We start from the raw sequence: 24753 nt of genomic DNA on the forward strand, positions 1-24753 counted from the left end.
AATCAGCGACACGCGAACGCACTAAAATCTATTTAATCTCGTACGGTAGAATAGTGTAATCAATAATGAACAAGAAATACAACGGTCAACAGTCAACAGTCTGCGAATGCTAATTTGAAAATGAACGTTATCGCTCGTTCTACGGCGGACACCGGCGAGGCGCCGCGAGCGACTCTGATATGGCCTCAGTCTCAAGACGTTCCGCCCGCCCGGTCTTTGATACACCCCTCTCGAGCGCCGCGCGCGGGCGCCGCCCCCCGCGCCCCGCCCTTCGACGCGCCCGGCGCCGCTCGCGCGCTGATATGTGGGACGACGTGTGCGCCGCCGCCGCCCGCCCGCCGCTATATACAATAATACAATATACTACGGGCGGCCGGGGCGGCGGCGGCGGAGGTGGCCGCTCGCGCGGCAACGTACATCGCTACTCGCTCTATATATAACAAACGAAGCGCGCAGCGCGCCCGACGAACAACATAATATACAGCGGAGTCGTCGACCCCAAAAAAATTGACTAGAAAATCTCAACGTCCGCCCCGGCCTACGCGTGCGGTGACGAGAAGATGTCGGCGGCGCGCCAGGCCTCCGCCTCGGCCTCGGCGTCGTACTGCTGCAGGAACGGGTTGGTGGAGCTGTAGCGGGGGCTCAGCCCGCCGTTGGTGATGTTGTTGAGCGTCACCGCCAGCCCGGCGGACGTGCCCGGGATGCCGCGCGGCGAGTCGCGGGCGCCGTCGCGCGGGGAGTCGCGCGGCAGGTCGCGCGGCGAGTCGCGCGGCGGGTCGCGGGGCGTGCGCGGCGAGTCGCGGGGCGAGGCGCGCGGCGAGGAGCGCGGGGAGGCGCGGGGCGAGGCGCGCTCGGGCTGGCGCAGGATGGAGGAGACGGAGCCACCGTGCTTGATGGTGTCGGCGGGGCTGTGGCTGCCGCTGCTGCTACTGGGTGAGGCGGGCGAGGTCGCCTGCCGCGAGCGCGCCGCCGCCGCCGCCGCCGCTGCCGCCGCGGGCAGCTGGCCGCGCGGCGACTGCGGACGATATGGGCCGCCCCTGACTGATGAGAGAACCTGCCGACATCACACGACATGAGTGCCATCTTGAACGAGGCCAATATAACAGGACATTTCCTACTGTTATAAACGGGTCGTGAATTAAGTAGCTTATAATCACCATGATAAAGGTAAGTGAGCTGTAGAGTGTAAATGTGCGAATGACTGATGGTAGCGATTGTAAATTCGTAACGATTAACATTTTGCCTACTGTAAGAATACTACATATAAAAAATTAAGCGTGATAATATTCGTAACGTGTACGCAATTCTACGCATGTAATATGTCTGTGACTGCAAAGCATTTAAACTATAAAGGTGTAAGCAATAATTAATGTATCAAGATATGAATTCCTAATACATATATAATATTATCTGTAAATTCCGCGTATTAGTCGTCCACCTGTCAGCCTTGTGATGTCATCCTAAATCCAAAATGGTTTAACCGTTATTTCAAAACTTGATCTATGAAACTCTATAAATCTGTGAGTCTGTAAACTGTTAGTATTCATTGGTATGCATGCTGTTTTATGTTGTCATATCCAAGGCACTGATTCACAATGCACAATTCGACTTGGATTCGGAAAGTTCGTCGCGCGACATCCAATAAACGCTCCAATGGCAGCACGAAGTTTTCGAATCCGTGTCGAACGAGAATCGCGAATCGCCCTGCTGATATATGTATAATATGGATACTGCATGCTGGTAATGTCACATCCGAGTGTGTAACTTGTATAGATGCATGCTCTATGCTCTGTCGGCTTACATGTGCGGGCGGCGAGCGGTCGGCTCCGTGCCGAGCCGAGAGAGCTGGCGGCGGAGATGCTGCTGATGCTGCCACTGGAGGCCGATATGGACTGACTGAGGGCGGAACTCGGCCTGAGACACAGTAGCAATGTAGGTTGATAACTTAGTGGTTCGATTGTGGGTAGTTAGACAAAACATAGGGGAGACTACTGTCTCGTTTAGTAGGTATTTTGATATTTTAGTGAGAAGTTAGACAAAACATATTTGGGAGACATTAGCATTTAGATTTTAGAATGCAGGTAGTTCGATATTTTAGTGGTTCGATTGTAGGTAGTTGTACAAAACTTAGTTGGGAGACAATACAATCTACTAGGTCGTTTGATATATTAGAGATTTCCAATCAGCAGTATGGAATTGTAGCTATATGGCGCACTTGCCGGGGTGGCGCGCTTTGGCACACTCACTATAACTTACTTTGTGGTGGCTTACGTTGTTGATTGACATTAAGGTGTTGTTAAAACACCTACTACACTGCTATGGTATGTAGGTAGTTTAACAACGCCTAGAGGGCAATTTCTCAGTAGTCAATTTCTGTGAGTAGTTTCAAGTGTTGCCTTCGATGGATGTTTTGATATTCTAATAGGGTTTTTTTTTTCTTTTATATTATAATAAATTTTCTTGTGTCTTTTGCCTTGGTTGTTCGTAGAAATTAATATAATGCTAATTAGTAATCTAATGCCAATTTGAAACACACCAAAAAGCACGAAGTCTAATGCTCATAACGATATGAAGCACATTACACTTTTTACCTATTAGATAATAGACATAAGAATAAAGCAAACAATTTTGAGTGAATTTGGAGCTTCGCAAAGCGGTTGATGTGCCAATGAATGAAGGAATGTTACTCAGGTTGTAAGGTAGGAGTTAGGACTCAAATAAATTTGGAAAAAGGTAAAATATAATGGTGTCTTTTCGAGTCCATACTCCATATTAGGTTGAAACAGTTTTACTTGAACTTGTAACTATGCATTGTTTCGGTGATGGTAAAGTCGAGTCATCAAACAAAGTTTCCATGCGCGGATGAAAAAAGTAAGTAGCCCTAAAACTTTGTACTACCTGTGTCGATGACTTAAAATCTTTACAAGTCTAGCATTTTTTCATTACCAACTTGATTACTGATAGATTTTTCTCAGAAAAATGAAATTTTTTTGTCATATTTTTTTCTTTCTACTAATGGTCTTTTCCATCTCTAACTAAAAGCTGTCTCTTAAATATCTTCCTAAGCAACACCCATAATATAATTAGACGCTTTTCAAGCAATTGTGTGCTAACCCACAAATAATATTGTATTGAGTCCTGAATGCAGTCTTGTTCTTCAGATCATATACTTAGAATAAGATAGGTTAACACACAAATACTAAACAGCGACCTTATAATGGTCCCAGTATTGTCGGTTCTAATTAAGTGTATCCCTAGCCCTCCGTGCACCACGTGGATAAAAGTTGCACCGTGCACCACGTGGGGTTTGTCAAACCCCAAGACTTATCTGAGCAAGTAATGCGTAATTTGTATTTATTTGTTTATTTTATGTAAAATTACTATTCTTTGTCTATTTAATTGTAATGTAAAATAATAGTAAGAGAAATGTCTCCCATTTTTTATCTTTTATAGCGAAAAATAAAAATTTGGTTATCTTTTACCAAGTAAAACATAGACTCTTCTTTGGGTCAGCTCCCACAATTAAAGAGTTACCTTTTATTTCTTATTCTGCTTAAAATTTTAAAACTAACATAATAAACAATACAAATTTAATAATATTAACTTAATATTTAATCAGTCTACACGATATTCAGGCAAGTTGAAATCAGTATATTTTTTACAATGAAAGTGGGCACGGTATGTGTAAGTAAATAGATACATTATTATGCTCACAACCGTATTTGAGTTTCTTCAGTCAATTTAACTTTTGATAAACTTTGACTACTTCTTTATTGATCTTGATAATTTTTTTGATGGTCCAGGGGCTGTTTTGCCAAGAAATTCGTGAAAGCGCTTACGATAACCTCTCAGTATCCATAGATTATATTGTAACGATTTTCAAATCTTCTTATATCAAAGGCATACTTAATTTGTTCTTAAACCTGTTCAGGAATGCTAATTAAGTCGAAACAAATTTAAATACCCGTGAAATATTGATTTTTTCACATTCCACAATACTATGTGTACGTAACTTTTCAACGACGGCCTGAACTACGTGGGGTTTGTGGGACCCCAGCGCACTTTTTGCACCTCTGTTCTTTGCGTCGGCGACACAAATGCCGAACCACTGCCGTCGAACGGTAAGGCAACGTCTTAACTCCAGCTACCTAAAGCGCCAATAAAGTCACACGAGTTTGTAAAAAGTTATGAACATTTTTGTACATCTGGGGTTTGTCAGAGCCCACGTGGTGCACGGAGGGCTATAGATATAGACTAAACTATAAAATATGTTCTCAATACTACCTAAATACAAGTCGTTCCTAGGTAATCTAAGCACCAACGGGCACTATACTCCGATTCAGTTCATTATAACCTACATGTAAACAAAAGTTGACAATCGTTCAAAATAATGTTCTATAATGAAATTTTAATGTTTCACGCTATAAATATAATAATTTATTATATTTATTGCGTGAAACATTAAAATGAATACAAGCCGCGCACATTTAAGGTCGCTCAACAAAAATAGATATGACTTTAGGTGCCTTTGGTGGTGTGAGGAGTGAGCGGGGCGGGTATGTGCGCAAGAGGACACGCCATTTGTCGATCAGTGATCAGATGGGACGTTATTGGTAGATCGGGTGACAATTAATAGGTACATATTGAAAGTAAGTTTTTCGTTGATGAGTGATTAGGGGCCTGTACCACGAAACGGTTTTGAGATTCAAACAATCGTACGAGAATGTTGCGTCCTACACTAACAAACGTGAAATGACGTTGTTAGAGCAGGACGCGGCATTCTCGTCCGATTGTTTGAGTCTCAAAACGGTTTTGTAGTAGGCCTACAGGGTACTTATAGGTAGTTCTTGTATCTGAAGTTATAAGCAGGTCATTGGTAATATACTGTTCAATTTCATCGAGCGATCTTAAGTTATTTGCGAGTTTTTTTCCAAAAAGAGGTCCTATGTTCCCTGTATTTTTCGTTCACATCTAGACCAGAATGAACAGAATCGGAGTATACCTTGGGGGAGGGTGGCTGAGACCACTGGCGACGCACTGGCTCTGTTTCCACGCGGCCCGGGTGCTGGCTCGCCGCGCCGAACTGTCTACAAACAGACATGCGTTAAGGCACCGCTTAGCCATTATTAACACCAACAGACACGACATGCAAATCATAAACACAGAAGCGACGTGACAAACTTATTATCCAAGCCCCTCACTAATAATAATGAAAAAAAAACGGCTTCAAACAAAATTTCCTTCTCAAGTTATCCGCGAACAAATTAAAAAATATATACATACGGTTGAATTTAGAATTTCTGAAGTCAGTAAATAAAATATATATCTAATGGATACGCTACACAATGTTTTGTTATGTCTTTGAAAGTGTCAGAAAGAGCTTGATAGAAGACAAAATATTCCATAGCTTATTCATTATATGTAACTATAGTACCTATTAATAATACTGTATTATTAGTAAGGGGGTTAGTCTGGTAAGGCTGCGTTTCCACTGAAGCGGAGCGGAGCGATAGCAGACCAATCGTGCTATTCCAGCGGAATGACAGCGAAGATTTCGAGCATGGTGATTGGTCAATTCGGCACCGCTAAGCTCCGCTCCGCTTCAGTGGAAACGCAGCCTAGATATAACTCAGATACTGTTTTATTTCGATGACATCTTTGGCATAAAGGTTTTAATGGAGGTAAAAGGAACGGATTGTGCTTAGAACTAAAGGCAAGCGAAAGAAAAGGGGTAAAGAGCAAATAAGTTTGTCACACAAAAATTGAGTAGGTAAAGTCATGAATGAAAGTGAAATTTGTAATCATTAAACTCTTAAAAATAAATTTTACGTTATCAAGATGTAGATCTACTATTTTGATCTATGTTAAACAACTTACCAAGGGGTAACAGTGTATGCATTGTAATATTTTGTTAAAAATCAAAAGTTAAGACAAGTTTGATAGAGAAAGAAGTTATAATTAGGTACACTTGCACCAATCTAGAATAATGTAAATTCAATAATAAAATACATTATTATCTTTCTCTTTCATATTTATATAGAACGAGAGGGAGAGTTTTACTCAGACTAGCGCAAGAGGACATAAGTGAATGAAACATCGCAGACACAACAAAGCACGAATAACACAGAAGCAAATGACCAGTTTCTTTGATAGGAGTTTATCTTTTCATCAATATCACCGTTGATTTATTTACTTGTTTAAGTTTATCCAATCAAAAGCGCTGAAGCTTAAACGGCAATGGAAGTATGGAAATTCATATAATATTTTAAAATTTGTAACAAGTAAGGCTACTTAAGGGCCGGGACCTACGAATAATAAAAGGCCGGGACACAAAAACACGATACGACGTCGTGTCGTGGGGATCCACGACGAGCATCGTAAAAAACTACGACACGACATCGTTACGTGCCACGATATACGGCACGACGTCTTGTCGTAGAAGCTCACGATGAATTTCTACGTCGTATTTTTTTACGATTCTCGTCGTGGATTCCCACGACACGACGTCGTATACTGAAACGACGCCGCGTCGTGGTACGACACGACGACGTATCGTGTTTTTGTGTCCCGGCCCTAAGTTCGTGACATATACGACAGGTACCTACTAATACACAGGAGAGACCCTAGAAATACATAACTCTGACAGTTTTTGAAAACACGAGTCCGTGTCGCTTTTTTGTCAGACCTCCTGGCTCCTAGCGGGAAATATCGAAAACTTTCATTCTGTGCCTCGTCATTTTGTTTATATTATACAGGTAAACTCCTGTTTTTTTTCCTCTGATTAATTTCGTTGCAAGACAGCTTAAGCATGTCCCTCGGGCTCCCTGAGATCATATCAAAGGGTTTTCGTGGTTGGATACCGCTGTCAATCCTGGCGACACAGGAGAAACAGTGGTACGAATGTGTGGTGGGCCTAAGCCCGATTAAAAAAAAAAAAGATAAACTCCTGTCAAAAATCCTCAGGAATAGCATTAGATAATGACATTACCTGAACGTTTCGGCGGCGGCCAGATCTGGAGCAGGCATTGCAGCACATGGATCGGACGCTGATAGTCTAAATCAGTTGGCGACTGCGAGTGCAGCATGAGCGGAGGGGCCATGGCCACTGCTAGATGCTGCGGCGACATCTTATTGCGGTCCTGTGCTGCTACCACCAACGCTAGGTGGTCTAGGAGGAAGACCAGTGTGGCCCGAGCGGGGCGCGGCAGACATTCCACTATCGACGCCATCAGGCGAGCGTTGCCTTCCTTGTCGTCGGGTAGGCAGACGCCTGAAAAGTTATACAAACGTTTTTTAATGCGAGAAAGCAAGATATTTATTATAAAGGTATTAAAAATCCTAAAAGTTTCATACACAATTTGAGGCACAGAAAAATGATAATATAACTAATCGATCTTGGAAGTACGTTAAATTTACCGATTGCGGCTGTCTATAAATATATATATTTATTTATTGATTCACCAACAGAATCACATTTAACAAGGTACAAAATAATACACAGTTTTATATGGATGAAATGTATCGATTAGTTAGAACCAAAAATGGCTCATAAAAGGTTAATTAAAGTACAGCACCAAAACAGTGTCGTTTGATGATAGAAAATAAGCTAAACAAGTTTCTGAAAACACTGCAAGTAATGGCAGACAAATTATAATACATAGCTAGTCTGAGATTCGATGCCATGCTTAAAATCAAGAAATCCCTTTCGGATTTCTAATTTTTCGTATTTATGGAGATAACGTGATAATATGTAATTCAGGGTCAGTTAGCCTAGTGGGCCTAGAAGACTAAGACCCAGTTTCATCAAGCAATGTTAAATAAATAATGGCTTGTTAAATCAGTTAATGGCCTGTTAGAGCTATCGAGCGTTCCACCATGCCCTAATGTCATGTTAAATCACCTAACACGTTGTTAAATTTAATTCCTGCTATGGAGGTCCGTTAAAATATTTAACAGGCTGTTATATGAGTCAAAATAACAACTTTCAAAGACAATAATATGCAATATCAATAAAAGAATCTGTTTTGACTTTTGAGTCTTTCCGCCATGTTTCCGCTACGTCCTTATTATTAATTATTTTCATAGTTATGACTTATGAATAATTATTTATTTTCACTTTGCCAAAAATTCAGCCTTCAGATTTTCCTTGACATTGCAAATATACTAACTTGTATCAAAATTACCAAACCGAAATATGTAAATAAAAGTTTGTAATATGATTCATTTTTTCAGCTTTGACAGTAATAATTATTAACGTGGTAAATTAAGAAGAACTATTATAGCGTAACAAATGTATGCGATCAGTGATATTTTAATTTGGTCGCATTATCTACTATTATACTACTATAAAAGAAAGTGACACATTGCAGCAAACATGTCGTATTAATCTTGTACATTGCAATTTCGTCGCCTTATAACAAGAATGAACGAATTGATAGTTGTTCACTCGTTGTTCACTTAACATTTCATTTACTAATCCGCTGTTGAATTTTTAATGTGGGACATAAGTATTTTAACAGTCTGTTTAATTTTCCAAGGTCCGGTAAGTAATGCCTTGTTAGGATTTAACAAACAGAGGTTGGTGACATTGGGTCTAAAACTAAGCTGGTCAAGTGTGAAACATTAACTCACCCAAAGCATCGAGCGTCATCTGGAATAGACAGCGGCTGAACAACGGCTGCGGCAACTCCCTCAGATAGTCTTTCAGGACGCCAGTGATGACATTTATGTCCGGAACAGAGTCTGGAGTTAACTCTACTCCTCGCGCGTTTCGCTCAAACGCCTCTCGCAATATTCTCTTCTTGTTCGCTGAACCGCATAACCGGTATAGACCTGATAATGTGGGTAGATGTGCCGTGTGAGTAATGTGTCAGTTGTAGTTATGAATAGCAATATTTTATAGGGTACTTGATGCTTCCAACACTCCAGCGGGGCTAAAATGGTCGCTTTGAAGAATCATGATACGAATCATAATATGATTCATTTTTCTAAAATCGCAAAATGCAACTCTGCTTGCAATTCATTTCTGTATTTTTGTACTGATTTGACATTTGTCAGTTTGACAGTTTTGACAATACATTTGCTGAAATGATTGAGAGGAATTGCTAAATGTGACCATTTTAGCCCCGCTGTAGTAAAATTTTCTCACATGAACAATTTCTCGCTAAAGTACGGTCACTGAACAGAGTGAAATTTAGAAATACGCCTGAAGTTACACGTCTATTCAATCGCTCGTGTATTTAACGCTATCGTGTTTTTAAATAGTCCACCGAAAAGACAGAGATTGAAATATTAACGTGCGCGAGTGAAACGTGCACATTTAGAACAACAGGCCTGACGCCACTTGCGTTACGGACTCGAATTTTTTCTCTATCCAATCTTAGCCACCACGTTTATCTTGCGTTACTATTATCCTGACAAATATCCTCGCCTATAATAACCAGTCCCCGTAATTCTAACTCGTAACTCCATATAGCGTCGCACTATCAGCGGTAAGGGCGGTGCGTGCGCGGGACGCTCTTCACACTCCTGCGTCTAACTCCTTGTCTATAACCCTGACAACTTAAATATCCTCACCTATAATATCCATTATCCAGTCCCCGTCATTCAATCTCCTCGTGCGTGCCCGGGACGCACTTCGCGCGCTAGCACTGTTTCTAGCTCCGTATCTATTACCCTGACAATTCAAATATCCTCACCTATAATGTCCAATCCCCGTCGTTCGATCTCCTCCACACAGCGTCGCACTATCAGCGGTACGGGCGGTGCGTGCGCGGGACGCACTTCGCGCGCCAACACTGCGTCTAGCTCCGCCCCGAAGAGCGGTGCGGGCGCCATGCGAGACATGGCGGGCCGGCGTCGGAACAGCTCATGCGGCTCCGTGTGTCGGACGCGCACGTAGAGTGTGCCGCGAGGCTCCATCTAAAATCAAACAGTCAATTTGAATATAAGCGACCAATTAAGTAAGTGGAGTTAAGTAAAAACTGTTTTTTTTTATAAATTACGTAACGTCAAACCCAAGACGTAAGTAAAAAGTTACGTGTATTATTAGTCATCAGTCTCGTACTTTTAAAGGGTTTTGTAAGTACTTTAGTAAAAGGATTCAAGACGTCTGAAATCCAAAATCGTGAATAGTCATTCGGAATAAATTATAATCAAAGTGTGGTCGTGTAGAGTTTTTGTTCACGCGTGATCTATGAGTCCATGCACAGAGCGCCGGCCGTGCTTTGGCACTGTTGTACATGTTCTAAAGTCTAATTCCAAAGAATTAGACTTTAGAACATGACGTCATACAAACACAATAGATATCTAGGCACAAACTTACCCGTATCGCAAGCTGGTGTGACGCGGAGCGAGCCAGCAGGTCGGGTAGGGTGACGGCGCCGCGGTAGCACAGCTTGTGTCGGTGCTGCGGGTCCCACGAGTACACCAGCACGTCCAGCTGACGGTTCTCCACCAGCTCCAGCTCGAACGACTCGTCCCAGTCGAATTGGAGCTCGCCCGTTCGCACCTAGGTAGGAATTGTAATGTAGCATAGCTGAATTAACCAACCAATTCGATAACTTAACTAAGATTCATCGCGGAACCACATGGACGACGAAATATGTGATATACTAGCAGATTTGATGATTGCAATGGCAGAAGTTTTATTTAATAGAGGGTCTGTTATATAAAACTTCTGCTCGTGAAAGTTAACAAATACTGACATTGGCAAATGGTAAGTAAAAAGTGAATTCCATCTTTACATAACTAAACATTAATTGCCACTCCTTATTACAAAAATTTAAAAAGAACTATAAATGTGTAAAAATATTTAGAGATGTCTAGTTAAAAATCATATTATATTAATATGTTCCATAATATTAATTAATATTAACATTCGCATTTATATGACAGTGATACACAAATACTAACCACAGTCCTAGCTTTATGCACTCTGTCGCACTCCAGCACGCAGTACAAGTCCCGCGGGGCGACAGGCGGCTGCGGAGGTGCCAGAGGGCCCGACGGTGGCGACCCGGGTGACGAGCCCGACGGCGCCGGCCGCAGCCCCCGCCCCGCTAGCAGGTGCACCCACAGCATGCCCGACACCCCGCCCGATATGCGCGACAAGCCTGTCATGGACGATGACAGCCCTCCGGAGCCAGGTTTGCTGTCCACCTTGTATTTTAGGAACTCTGAAATAAAAAAAATGCCAATCAGTAATTTATTAACATTAAGCCGGTTCCTAGACGAGCAATTTAATTGTCAATATCACGCTTCAATTTTATTGAACAGTTTATTTGACAATTAGATTGAAGGCGCGTGATATTCAATATCAACCCAAGACGGTCAATAATATTACGCAATACGTGATATTGACGATAAAATTGTTCGTCTAGGGGTCGGCTAACATTAGCTCGAGCACCGCAGTGGGCGGACGGCCAGCTCGACAGCTGTTGTTGCTGCTTGATACTGCTAGCTACGTCGAGTACTCACCATTAGTGTTAATCTCGACGTTTCTCTGGTGTCGCGAGCCCGGTGTGGGTACGGGGCTGGGGCAGTTGAACTTGGAGCCCAGCTCGAGCAGCTGTCGCACGCGGCGGGCGGACGGCGAGCTCGACAACTGCTGCGACGACAGCGACCGTGCTGGCAAATGGCGCGGACGCTCGATGCGACGAGCCAGACCGAGAGACGAACCGAAGCGGCTGCCACTTTCCATCTGGTGGCAAGTTTAAGATGTGAAATAAATGCACAGATGTACCGTCGAAGAAATTTATTAATAGGCAGTTATCGGATCTATACCTATATCATTTTGTCGGGTTATGTGAATTTAGTGTTGGTCTTTCAGATCTGAGATCTGTCAGTTGGACTTGACATAACGTTATGTTTTGATAAAAAGACAATATCATGGTCAAAATATCATGTCAAGACGAATCTTTGGATATCATGGTCAAAATATTATGTCAAGACGAATCTTTGGATATTCCTCTTAATATATTTAAATACTACTGTTCTACAAAGTGTTAAAAAGAGTGACAATTACAAAATAAACGGTTTATTATGCTTAATGAAGTGTAATTTGTGATTAGGACACAAAGTTTGCAATAAAAACTACCCACAATTTTTTTTTCACAATTAAAATTGAGTTAGTTTCAGCATTGGAAAACTTTTTCAAGGTCTACCCGATTCTCTGCCGGGATAAGCTTCACCATAAACCGTTTAACGTTTTTTGTTTTTTGTTAGACCGAAAGTTTTAACTTGCACAAAAGATGCTTATATTTTTGGTAAAAGCCATTTAGTTTTTAGTTAGCTCAAAAAGTTTTACGCTGGATAAAGTTAAGCCGCCATTTCACCGCGGCGCACGCTGTGCACGGCCACGCCGCGCACGGAATTATTAGTTTGACTACGTGGGTCAAGTTTCCACTGCAGCACACGCTATGCACACGGCCACGACTATGTACAACTGTAGGGCAGTACAGTTTTGAATACTAAGTACACGCTTCCATGTAATGTGTATCCCGTACACAGCATGCGTAGCATGGCCAGCGTTGAGCTACGTGTGCACCATATTCGAGCAAGCTACGTGAGTCAATTCGTACGTGGCGTGTCCGTAGGTTGCAGTGGACACAGTCACATATATTTTCTTAGAAAGCGAAGCTTGACGCACGTGCGTAGTCTCTCTGAGCGCTGCGGTGGATTGGCGACGTTACTCACACAGTTTTCATCAACAGATCTATTTTGTCAAACCGGACCACACTTAAATCTTTCAGAGCGTCGTGTATGTTTTCAGTAGAGTAATTTGCTGTATAGTCTGCTTTGTTATGAGACAGAGGATATAGTCTTGTAGATAGATATCTCTACCCGAACATAAGATATAGTCTTGTAGATAGATAGCTCTTATCTACAAGACAATAAGAGTCATCATTACTTCAATTTTTGAGAGCATCGTGTATGTTCTCAGCGGAGTAGTGCGTGGGTAGGCGTGGTCGTAGGGTATCGTAGAAGGCGCTGGTTGACGGCGCCCGCGATAGCCACGCACGTCCAACGTAAAATAATGGGATGGAAACTGGAAGGCGGCGAGCTAGATTAGCCCTTATTACCAACACAATAAGATCATCATCACTTACATTTTTGAGAGCGTCGTGTATGTTTTCGGCGGAGTAATGCGTGGGCAGGCGCGGTCGTAGTGTCTCGTAGAGGGCGCTAGTCGACGGCGCCCGCGACAGCCACGCGCGGTACTCGTCCGATGTGAACACTGATGGCGATGATGGTAGACGACCTAAAAAGGGATCAGTAGTTACTACTTACAATAAAATATAACGTTTAAAAAATGTTCTCTTGACTTATGATCTCTTGAATGTGCAACATTCAAGAGATCATAAGTCTACATACATAAAAATGTAGTAGCTCCCATACCAATTACGAAGACGATCAGAAAATATAAAATATGTGGTCTAATTATAAATGCAGTCTTGTTCTAAAGTCTTAACGATCTAAAGAACATAACTGCATTCATAACTCACAACGTTATTTTTATGTGGGATGGTGAGTAAGTATTTACAACCAGAGAAGTTGATTCCTAGATGGCGGACCTAAAATATAATTTGGTCGCGTTAAGTCAATCCCATTCGACCGATCACAGCTAACATTGAATTTACATAAGCCGACCAAATAACGTAGGTCTGTCAACTCCCTAGGAATCAATTTCCTCGATGGTACATAAATTATGCTTCAGCGTCCGTATATTAAATGAAACCAAGCTAGCAGCATTATATCCAACGCAGTGGTCATTTAATAGTGTCACGTGTATGCACAATACACAAAGATATACAATACACATAATATTATTATTTTAATTATTGTATTATTTACCTCTAGAAGAACGTAGATCTAGCCGCGATGACAGCGGTTCAGGTTCATCCTGCAGAACACTTCCAGCTCGCCTCGACAGTCCTAATCTGTAAGAAAAATTAATAATAATACTAATTTTTATACACCTAATTAGTAATTACATATTATTTATCTAGATCTTCATAATATTAAATCGTTTATATCATAATATAATATAGTTTAATCGGCATCAAATGTAGGAAAGGTTTAAGGTTTGTTATGTTTCCCATTACATCCACTCCACTTTAACTCTATTTCAAAGTAATTAAAAGTATTGTAGTGAAGATAACATCTTATAATTTTCAATAATACAAACATTTTACACTATAGTGATTCAATATTCTACCTTTGTCCAGTATTCCTGACATCTCTCGGCAGTGAGTTGAACTTGGAGCCAATGTCACGTCCCAAAGTGCTACTCCTGTAGCCACTCAGCCCTGAGTAGTATGGGGTTCTGGTGGGCGCAGTGGCTTCGGTGTCCGATGAGTAGTCCAAGCTTCGATTCCGTCTTGACGTGCCGAATTTGCTGCTGTACGATGGCAACCCTAGACCTGCCAAATTCAAATTAAATCAAATATTTAATTTTGGATAAATTAGTTACTAAATTATAGTCTACTTTGTATACTAATAAAATGTTGCAACCAACCTGTGGTTCCGTATCCCGATCCCAGGGTTGAGCCCAGACCCGTGCCAGATAGTCCAGTGCCCAATCCCGGGGTTAGTCCTGATCCCACCAAGCTCGAACCCGTTAAACCGCTTAGACCCGTAGTAGATAACCCAGAAGGTAGCCCCGGACCGCCCAGACCGGCACCAGATAGACCGCTAGTGGTCAGACTACTGCTAGGTAGCCCTGTGCCTGGCATACCCACGCCACCGTATCTTTGATTGTATCTTGATAATGACGCTGAAAATGGAATCTTATTGAGAAAAAAAAGTTAGTAATTGGCACTTTTCATCGATCTTATACGTGGGAGAGCCATGCTTTCGCACGAATGGGCCGGCTCGACCGGAGAAATACCACGTACTTACAGAAAACCAGCGTGAAACAGCGCTTGCGCTGTGTTTCGCCGAGTGAGTGAGTTTACCGGAGGCCCAATCCCCTACCCTATTCCGTTCCCTACCCTTCCCTATTCCCTTCCCTTCCCTTCTCTACCCTCCTCTATTCCCTTCCCTTCCTTTCCTTACCCTCCCCTATTATCCTGTTTCCTCTTAAAAGGCCGGCAACGCACTTGCAGCTCTTCTGATGCTGCGAGTGTCCATGGGCGACGCAAGTTGCTTTCCATCGGGTGACCCGTTTGCTCGTTTGCCCCCTTATTTCATTAAAAAAAAACTTAGGCTTCGTTGCATTGAATTTGCATTGCTAGAAATGTGTTTTAGATCCTATGGAATCGTTTATTTTATTGAGGTCAGGCAAGTGAAGCAAAGACGTTGGAGTGTTTTTTGAGAACTGCGGGGCTAAAATGGTCGCTTTGGTTCATATTATGAATCATAATTGATTCATTTTTTAATCGCAGCAATTCGTACTAATTTGGCATTCGTCAGTTTTGCAGTTTTGACAATTAATTTGCTGAATTGTTTGAGTTGAGAGGAATTGCTAAATGTGACCATTTTAGCCTCGCTGAAATAATTGCTTCTTTTGCTCAGTAATTCTATGGATCTTAAAAACACATACATCGGAAGGCGGAAACGCTCATTTACTCATGAGTATGGCAAAATCCTTATGACACTGGAACTTTTACAACTTAGCTTGGGAATTCTTAAGGTAATGAAAAATCTGTATCTTACCTCCTCCATGACTAGCAGCAGCGGAAGCCTTCAAGCTGGATCTCAAGAGCGAATGCCTACCGAAGTCAGAGTGCGTCTCGGCTCGCGGCAACTGTTGCTCAGACCCTGAACGTGGGACTCTGGGACCGCCAAATCGCATGCTACAAAATAAAAAAATTGGTGTTATGTTGGTGAAAATTTTGTATATAATCATAGGGCCAGGCCACAACACTGCATTGCGGCGTCGCATCGTATAAATCTACGACGCCGCAGAACGCATCGTGAAAATTTCCGATGTAAAGAGTGCTACACATATGAAATTTTTGCGTTGCGACATCGCATTGCATTTCTGTGCGATGTTGTTTTTGCGATACGACGCCGCAACGCAGTGTTGTGGCCTGGCCCTTATTCCTATGTATTCAAGCCTTGTACTACAAGCTATTAATAAGTCTTTTTAAGCTAATTAATAATAATAATAATAGCTCCCACACCGGTTTCGGTGACGGTGGCCGGTTTCATTGAAACCAGGCCAGCTACGCAGGAGTAATTTTATAGTGCCCAAGTATGTGCGCAGTACACAAGAGCACTCTCTATTCCTTTACTCTCATAACCCAATGGGACGGACGACCGACACGACTGGCGAGAGATCAGGCGCAGGACCGACTTTTTACATGCCCATCCGACGCATGGATCATCTTACTTGTCAGACAATCAGGTGATCAGCCTGCATTGTCCTAACCAAACTTGGAAATAACATGTTTCCAACGCGGGAATCGAACCCACGACCTCCGAGTCAAGAACCGCGCTCTACACCACTAGACCACGGAGGCGTCCAAACTGGTAAGTTATAACGGTTTACAACATGAAATAAGTGTACTGAAATAAAATCAATATAAATGTATCAATGTTTGTTTATTTCTGGATTTTACTATCAAAAATTATTATTTATTACATCTTACACATAACATAAAAAGCAAACTTTCACTGATTGCGTGTTTTAACTTTAGTCGTGTGATAACAAAATCGCGATTATGCTTGCTGACACGAAAATTCATAATATTATAACTAAGTTATTTTTTATATTTAAATCATATTTTTCCTTATTAATGACCCAATTAAAGTGTTGAAATATCTTACTAGGTGGTTTAAATTAAAATACGCCATATTTACATTCTCGCTACTTTAGGTTGTAAAGTTTTTAGGAGAGTATTGAAGTCAAACGCAACAACAATTTTCATTATTTTCATTAACATCAAACTATCCAGTATCCGTGTTTTATTTACTATTGCTTTCAAAGAAAAAAAGTTGAAAGGAATTGGGCGTTCATAGATTTGTTTCTTTTATTCACGTTAAAAAATGAAGTTATCTTGTTTCTACAGCTGTTGTACTGTCGGATAAGTTGATTCATAGGCTGATGGCGGACCTATGTATTTTGGTCACGTTTTTAGTATTACAGGGGAAACTACCCTATCGTTGACAATCATCCCATTATTGCATCTTAGATTAATGTTTACAAATACTTCTTTTCTGTCGTACTAATTACTAAACTAGGACTCTTAGGCTGCCTTTCTATCAGAGCTGAGCGGAGCTGTGTTGCGAGGAATGTGTTTTTGAAAACCAATAGAATCGCTTTATTGACATGACTTAGCCATGACATCGCTCAGCGCGGCGATGCTATTGGTTCTCAAAAACACATTTCTCGCAACACAGCTCCGCTCAGCTCTGGTGGAAACGCAGCCTTAAGCTGTCAATAATTTGATATTTTACCTTACATCTTTTTGCGTTAGTAGAAGAGGCAACAAGAGAATTAAGTATCAAATAGAAGGACAACCAGAAACCTCTCACCTCGTACTCTCAGACGGGTAGAAGGAGTGCACCTTCTCCGCGAGACTCTCCAGAGTGTTGGGGTAAGAGCGCTCGTAGGGGACGAAGTGTGCCGCCGCCGACTTCGGCTGCTCCGTGATCACAGGCGGGGGCGGCCGGTAGCTGGGAGGAAAAACTAATATTTAAGTATCTCCTTACTAATAAAAATATTTAAAAAAAACTTAAGATGTGTCAAGGGACACCCGGATGGAACGAAGTACTAGTTTATTATTTCTTATGTACAAAACACCTGTATACACTTAACAAAAAAAAATTGTCGCTACACCACACTGTTCAATGCGAAATACGAACTAACGAAAATAACTTGCTTTCTATGAGAGAGAGAGAGACAAAGAGATAAACACGCGCTACCACACGACTTGCAACTATAGCAAAAAGTGTCGTTACAACTTTTCGTCTTAATTTTTTCTGTCTAGCCCACTTTCCCCTTTCGCAACACGCAATAAGGAACTTCGTTCCAATACTTAGCGTAGCCCTTGTCTGTTTCATTAGAAAGGGTGCTTGATAGACAAGGACAAATTATTTTGTCATTGTATGGCGTATCCATTGTGTAACTATTTTTATCAGTAAGTTTGATACAGGAATACGCATGTAATATTACGTATTTAGTTTTGATGTTTTGTTATTCAAAGCTCAGCTTCATTGTTAGTTCGCGTTAGGTCACAGTGTACTAATTACATATGTATTCTGTGACAGTACATAGGGATGATTTTTTTAGTCTATTACCTTGTAGGATAATACTGCACTGAAGTTAATTATTAATTATTATCACGCGAACTAAATAAAATATAATTAAATTATAGTCAGCCGTTCACAAGTAGACATATTTTTGATGACGCTACTTTGACCACGTTTATAGCGTTACCTCCAGGTGGAGTGGTCGGAGGGCGGGCGGGAGTTGTAGTAGAGGTCCATGGGCGTGGAGTCCGGGGACAGCGTGCCCAGCTGCAGCCGGCTGCGCTCCTCCCGCCCGTCGCCGCCCGGCCGCACGCTGTTGCCGCGGAGAGTGCCGTGTCTGGGGAAGATTAGATTAGATAAGATTAGAGCTAGGTAGCTTAGTCGTGTTATGTAAAGCCCAGCCGACAGTTCACAACTAACAATATTGACTTCACAAAACTCGAACTCTAAGGGCCAGCTGTTTCACCACTTCCTGATAAGTGCCGGATAGGCTATCCACAATTACTTATAGACAAATACTCCATATTCTATCTGTCAGATAAGTTGTGGATAGCCTATATCAGGAAGGGCTGAAACAGGCCCTTATTCTTATAAATTATACAGGGTGTAACAAAACAGAGTGATAATACTTTAAAGTGTGTAATATGTGTAAAATCAGCAGCGCCAGCTAATATGTATTATCAATTTTTTTGTGATTTGTATGGGTAATGAGAGTCAGCATCATGAGTTTTCCCATACAAAAGTTAAATAAAAAACTCTTTCAGCGCTGCTACTTTTACAGTGAAGTATGTACAGGGGACTCGTGCACACCCTAAAGTATTATTCTATGTTTTATTACCCCTTGTAGTTTACTTCTTCAAGCAATTATTTATTTAAATATAGTCTAAACGTAAAATTTTCTAAACGTAATCACGCTTAAAAGGTTTTTTTTTTCTTTGTATTTTCACAGAGAACGCTTATTACAAAAATAAATATTGTCACCTTATTTTAGTCTAAAATTAATAAAGTTCTCATATTTTTATTTCATTTAAAAAATTTCGCGCGCGTCGTTACTTACTTGACAGACTATAGTCTTCAATAATGGTTATTGCAACGGGCAACTTGCGCTCGCTAGAGACATACATTACGTAACGCTGTAACGTTTATCCACAATAAAGATTATGTTATTTTTTTAACGCCAGGTTAGATCACTACACACACTTTCACAGGCTTCTACATATTTTACATCTATAACATAACCAAACTGTACAGTTCTATTCAGTATACTCAGTACTCACTGTGAATACAACCCGTCGACTCTATCTCTGTCCCTGTCGTCGTCCTCCCTGCAGTCCCGTTTGAGCACCACGACTGGCGGCGGCTTGTGCTCCGAACGAGGCAACGACGGTGAACCGGGACCGGATTTACCTGCAAACAATTTTAATGTACTATCGTAGAAATTGAATCATAGGCAGATAATAATTTGACGTGGGAGAGCCATGCTTCGGCATGAATGGGCCGGCTCGACCGGAGAAATACCACGTCCTCACAGAAAACCGGCGTGAAACAGCGCTTCCGCTGTGTTTCGCCGAGTAAGTGATTTTATCGGAGGCCCAATCCCCTACCCTTTTCCTTTCCCTACCCTCCCCTATTTCCTTCCGTACCCTCCCCTATTCCCTTCCGTACCCTCCCCTATTCCCTTCCCTACCCTCCCCTATTACCCCTTAGAAGGCCGGCAACGCACCTGCAGCTCTTCTGATGCTGCGAGTGTCCATTGGCGACGGAAGTTGCTTTCCATCAGGTGACCCGTTTGCTCGCTTGCCCCCTTATTTCATTAAAAAAAAAAAAAGATAATAATAATAATAGCTCCCACACCGGTTTCGGTGACGGTGGCCGGTTTCATTGAAACCAGGCCAGCTATAATATTATAATGCCCAAGTGTGTGCGCAGTACACAAGAGCACTCTCTATTCCTTTACTCTCATAACCCAGTGGGACGGAAGACCGACATGACCGGCGAGAGATCAGGTGCAGGACCGACTTTTTACATGCCCATCCGACGCATGGATCATCTTACTTGTCAGACAATCAGGTGATCAGCCTGCATTGTCCTAACCAAACTTGGAAATAACATGTTTCCAACGCGGGAATCGAGCCCACGACTTTCGAGTCAAGAGCCGCGCTCTATACCACTAGACCACGGATTCGTAAGCCCGGCATAAGCAGATGACGGGCTTACGTCATTCGGTTGGATTACGTTAATTTAATGTAAGTCGTCATCGCACTGCTGGGTTTGATATAGCGCAACCAAATTACGTAGGTCCGGGATCTGCCTATGAATCAACTTCTCTGATAGTACAACGCTACAAGGATGATGTCATTGATAGTACAGGTCTACAAGAATCTTAATGTCAACAGGGATACGAGTGTGAAACTATTGTAACTCAAAACGAGATTGGTCTTAGTTTGGTCTTAGAACAACGTGGCATACCTAAAACATACGGCAATGGATATAAAGATGTTTACAGACAATAATTATTACTCTTTGACAAAATGTAGTAAATGATATACTTTCTGCGTTCTTTCAGTTTGAAAATGAAAAATAAATAACATTTTATGGATATACAATCTGAAATATTTCGAAAAGTTGTGATAAATATTATCATTTACGACATTTTGTCAAGGAGTATCATTTGTTGTTTGTAATTATTTTCTCTATCGGTTGACGTATGACCGTTTTATAGGTGTACACGAAAATAACTTTAGGTATGCCATGCTCCATACAAAAAGGTTCGAACTCTTTTCGGATTCATACAAAAAGATAAGTCATGTGGGGCGTTGGAAACAAGTCAATTAAAGTCCAATAATCAATTTTTGATAATATTATATTAATTTTCTTTGTAATTTTCGCCCCACGCGCTGTTACAGGTTTTATTAATTTTCATATTTCTAGAAAAGCCTTTACAACAGTTTTACGACCACTTGCAGTCGGGATTATTGCTAATTGCATAAGTGGATTTTAGGGCTGAGCCACATAACTGCGCTGCAGCGTCGCATCTTAAAAATTTACATTGCTGTGGAATGGTTGGTTTTGCAATACTCTTAGGGCCGCGCTACATCAGAATGGCAGCGGCCACGGAGGCGGCGGATTACTCAAGCGATACCATGTATAACAATAATGAAGATAAAGTTTAAAATCATAATATGACACTGAAAGTGCTCGCCTCGCCGCTGCCATTCCGGTGCAGCGCGGCCCTAAAGCTGATCGCACATATTTTGTCAGCACCGTACGCATCGAACGCATCGCATATACACGAAATGCTATGCGAACGGTGCGGACGAATGTGTGAGGTTTCACATAGTTTCATATTATAACGAATTCTAAAATGCGGCGCGTGCGTGCTGATGAAAAATGTGCGATCACCGCGAGCGACAGAAAGGAAAATAAAATGCCACTTTGTGGCAAGCTTAACAATCATCCTACCTTTCCTCTGCCTCGTGCACAGCAACAACCGTCTTGGTATCGACATGATGATCACCACGTCATCCAGCGACATCCGCCTCACATCCACCAGGTTCACCGCCAGGATCTCGTCTCCGACCTTCAGACAGCCGCTGTTGTAGACCGCCGACTCCAGGGCTATCCGGGAGATGAAGACGCCATCTGTCCGTGCCCCCCCATCCCCCTCTCGGATGTATAGGCCGAGAGTCTGTCCGGGCCGCTTCACAATTTCCACCAGCTGTACTATGTGTCGAGCATCCTATTGAGTGAACATTATTTTAGCAGAGAATAGATTTGAAGCTAATCTATAGCTGATCGCACATTTAATTGTCAGCACCGTATGCGCCGTACGCACCACATAATACACGAAATGCGGCGCGTTCGGTGCGTGCGTGCTGTTAAATATGCGATCACCTTAAGAGGGAACGCGAGTGCAGCAGAATTTAAATTAAGAAACTATTGCCATCACGCTTCATCCTGCACCGGCACGTGTATTGTAATAGAGACAGATACAGTAAATCGAGGTAACGTATTCCTCTGATTCCTGCTTCAAAATAGAGCCTATCTAATTATTATTATTTTTTTAGTATCTTCAGGAAGAGTGAGTCTATGCCTCTACGATTTTATTTTATCATAAAGATCTTTCAAAGTTTTATGGTCGGTGGATTGGCGGGGTACGGGGCATTCATTTTTTGCAATTTTTGAAGGGTCATATTTTTATTTATTTGTAAATTTAGAAAAAAATCGAACGTAGAGGCATAGATTTAACAGATACCAATATTGTATAAAAATCATTTGTCCAGACGCATTGTCCAGGGAGTAAATTGGGAAATATGTTTGTATGAAAAAATAGTGTTAGCGTACCCTCTTAAAGGCCTAAAAGCTAATATTAGGATGATCCAAAATCCAGTAATAGTTAACTTTTAAGGCATAATTGAATTATAAAGAATCGCCTAGAAATCGTCCTGATATCAGCAATACAATTTTATATTATGAGAAAATCTGATACCTAAGTATCATGAATGTCTGGTTAGCAACTAGTCGATTACTAATTATTATTGTACAACTATTATATTACTATTATAACTAGTCAGATTACTAATTGTACAAGTATCATTTCATTAACTACTTCTAGGTACTATAAAATCATGATGTGTATATTTTTTTACGACTCAATAAAACTCTCGACTTTTCAATATAGTTAACCGGCATTTTTCAGATTAATTCAATTATATTTTATGACAGTACTTAAAATGTTTATTTTACAAAATATTATTAAGCTTCGCAAATTTTATAGTCCTTAGAGGCCAATGCATTGTGCTTGTTGCAGCTTGAAATTGTGCAAAATAAATACTTGTAATGGCCCGTCATGTTATAAAATATGTTTTTAACTTTAGCAAGAAACTGAGCAATAAAAGATAATGTTCAGCGAATAACGTCGGGCTCGGAGCAAAATAAAAAGCACCTGTAACTTTATAACTTCTAATATTATAACATTAATCTTGTTAAATTCGGGAGCTTTTGGTATAACTTTCAGAGATTAGAGCGATAGTAGATACAGTTTTATTCCATGAAGGAATGTATAAATTACTTAAAAGTAACTTTACAAAACAAGACGTGATTTTCTCCATGTCATGCTGCATTTTTTTGCATTCACTACACAAAAAGATATAGGTTTTGCAGTACCCGTCGACACAGAGCATGTTGTATTTTGATGTAAGTATAAAAAATAATGAATTTTAAATCTTAATACTTTAAAATTTTCCAAAATTCTAAATTTGAATTTGGAATTTAAATCTCTATTTTACAATTATTATTATTAATGCCGCACCACGTCGTATCATCACGTATGAACAGATCTAACGTAGTTTATATCCTCTTTAAAGAGATCTTAAAACGTCCAGCTGATTTCTTTTTATTCAAGCCCAATATTTAGACACACGTAAGTTCGTCTTTACACTACTCTTTCGACAATAAGACTTTTAAATCATCACTTTTTCACAAAAACCAAATATTTCATTCCAAACGTTGCTACAATTTCAAGTCAAAATAATGTCGGTCAGAGTAATGTGGATTTATAACAGGCTGGGAGTGCACATCCCAACAATGCCTAGATTGTGCTCGCATTCCCAACGATCTAGGCCGGGGACAATAGGCTGGAGAGCTCTTTTACTGAATTCGCGATTCCAGGTCAATGAAGGAGCTATAGTCTATTCGAGTTGAGAGAATCAACGCAATGACCAATGGCAATGCTTAGTATGTTTGATCCAAAATACGAGATGAGTTACAAAAAATAATGTACAGAATGTTTCAAAAAAGGTATAGTAAGCCGAAAGGGGTCACCCCTTTCGGCTTTCTATACCTATTCAGGGGGTCATTCTTAATAACTTTTGTTCTGCATCTTTTGGAAATTTGCGAAAATAAAAATTGATTGTCCATTGAAACTTTGTCGTTCACGTGACTTTTTTACTACGGAAAAGCAACATGTTTTTGCGAATTTCCAAAAGTCGTAGAACAGAAGTTGTTCAGAAATCCCTAAGTCACCCCCTTTCGGCTGTATAATATGACTAGTCTACCCAGTACTCTGTATAATATTATGACATTGAATGATTACTCAACTTTAATTTAATTAAGATTCTGTCCATATTATATTCGATAATATGGCTTCTGTCAATCAGAGTACAGACTCTCTCAAAAGTATAAATTATTAAATGTCTCTGAGTGCCACCGTAAGCCATTGGCATAATATAGACGCCTGGCACGTATTTGGTTAATTTTGTAATTTATTTTATAATAATAATTAATAGATTATATTATACACAAATAGTCTTTTACATAACAAATCTAATACAACCGATTTCATGAAATTCGGGATCTTGTGTCAAAAGAATCGTGAAATTTTAGGGATAACAAAACATAAATGAATACTTAATGCGTCTATTGGTGTTGAACGCGAGAGAATAAAAAAGTTGGATTTTTAGGTGCTAACTTTTAATCTAGATACTTTGGTATTTTGTCTTATAATTTTATATCACGTACATAATATATTAATTGACTACTTAGAATACGCTCATT

At 40.9% G+C, this 24753-nt stretch overlaps 1 protein-coding gene across 1 annotated transcript in view; it reads right to left on the reverse strand.

Annotated features, from left to right (window-relative positions):
• Nucleotides 1-429: 429 nt before the first annotated feature.
• LOC121731158 (rho GTPase-activating protein 100F-like) overlaps nucleotides 430-24753 on the reverse strand; it is a 44393-nt gene continuing 20069 nt past the window's right edge. The window contains exons 6-23 of the mRNA XM_042120514.1: nucleotides 21661-21937; nucleotides 19476-19605; nucleotides 18386-18535; nucleotides 17482-17622; nucleotides 15658-15797; nucleotides 14519-14776; nucleotides 14219-14423; nucleotides 13855-13940; nucleotides 13110-13261; nucleotides 11479-11701; nucleotides 10915-11177; nucleotides 10325-10510; nucleotides 9699-9921; nucleotides 8632-8832; nucleotides 6989-7270; nucleotides 5003-5083; nucleotides 1802-1914; nucleotides 430-1054 (exon numbers count right to left, since the gene is read on the reverse strand). Of these exons, the coding sequence (XP_041976448.1) occupies nucleotides 539-1054; nucleotides 1802-1914; nucleotides 5003-5083; nucleotides 6989-7270; nucleotides 8632-8832; nucleotides 9699-9921; nucleotides 10325-10510; nucleotides 10915-11177; nucleotides 11479-11701; nucleotides 13110-13261; nucleotides 13855-13940; nucleotides 14219-14423; nucleotides 14519-14776; nucleotides 15658-15797; nucleotides 17482-17622; nucleotides 18386-18535; nucleotides 19476-19605; nucleotides 21661-21937 (3627 nt within the window). The 3' untranslated portion in view covers nucleotides 430-538. The remainder of the gene's footprint in view (nucleotides 1055-1801; nucleotides 1915-5002; nucleotides 5084-6988; nucleotides 7271-8631; nucleotides 8833-9698; nucleotides 9922-10324; nucleotides 10511-10914; nucleotides 11178-11478; nucleotides 11702-13109; nucleotides 13262-13854; nucleotides 13941-14218; nucleotides 14424-14518; nucleotides 14777-15657; nucleotides 15798-17481; nucleotides 17623-18385; nucleotides 18536-19475; nucleotides 19606-21660; nucleotides 21938-24753) is intronic.

The sequence above is a fragment of the Aricia agestis genome, chromosome 10, assembly GCF_905147365.1.
Source record: "Aricia agestis chromosome 10, ilAriAges1.1, whole genome shotgun sequence".
In the NCBI taxonomy this organism is placed as follows: Eukaryota; Metazoa; Arthropoda; class Insecta; order Lepidoptera; family Lycaenidae; genus Aricia; species Aricia agestis.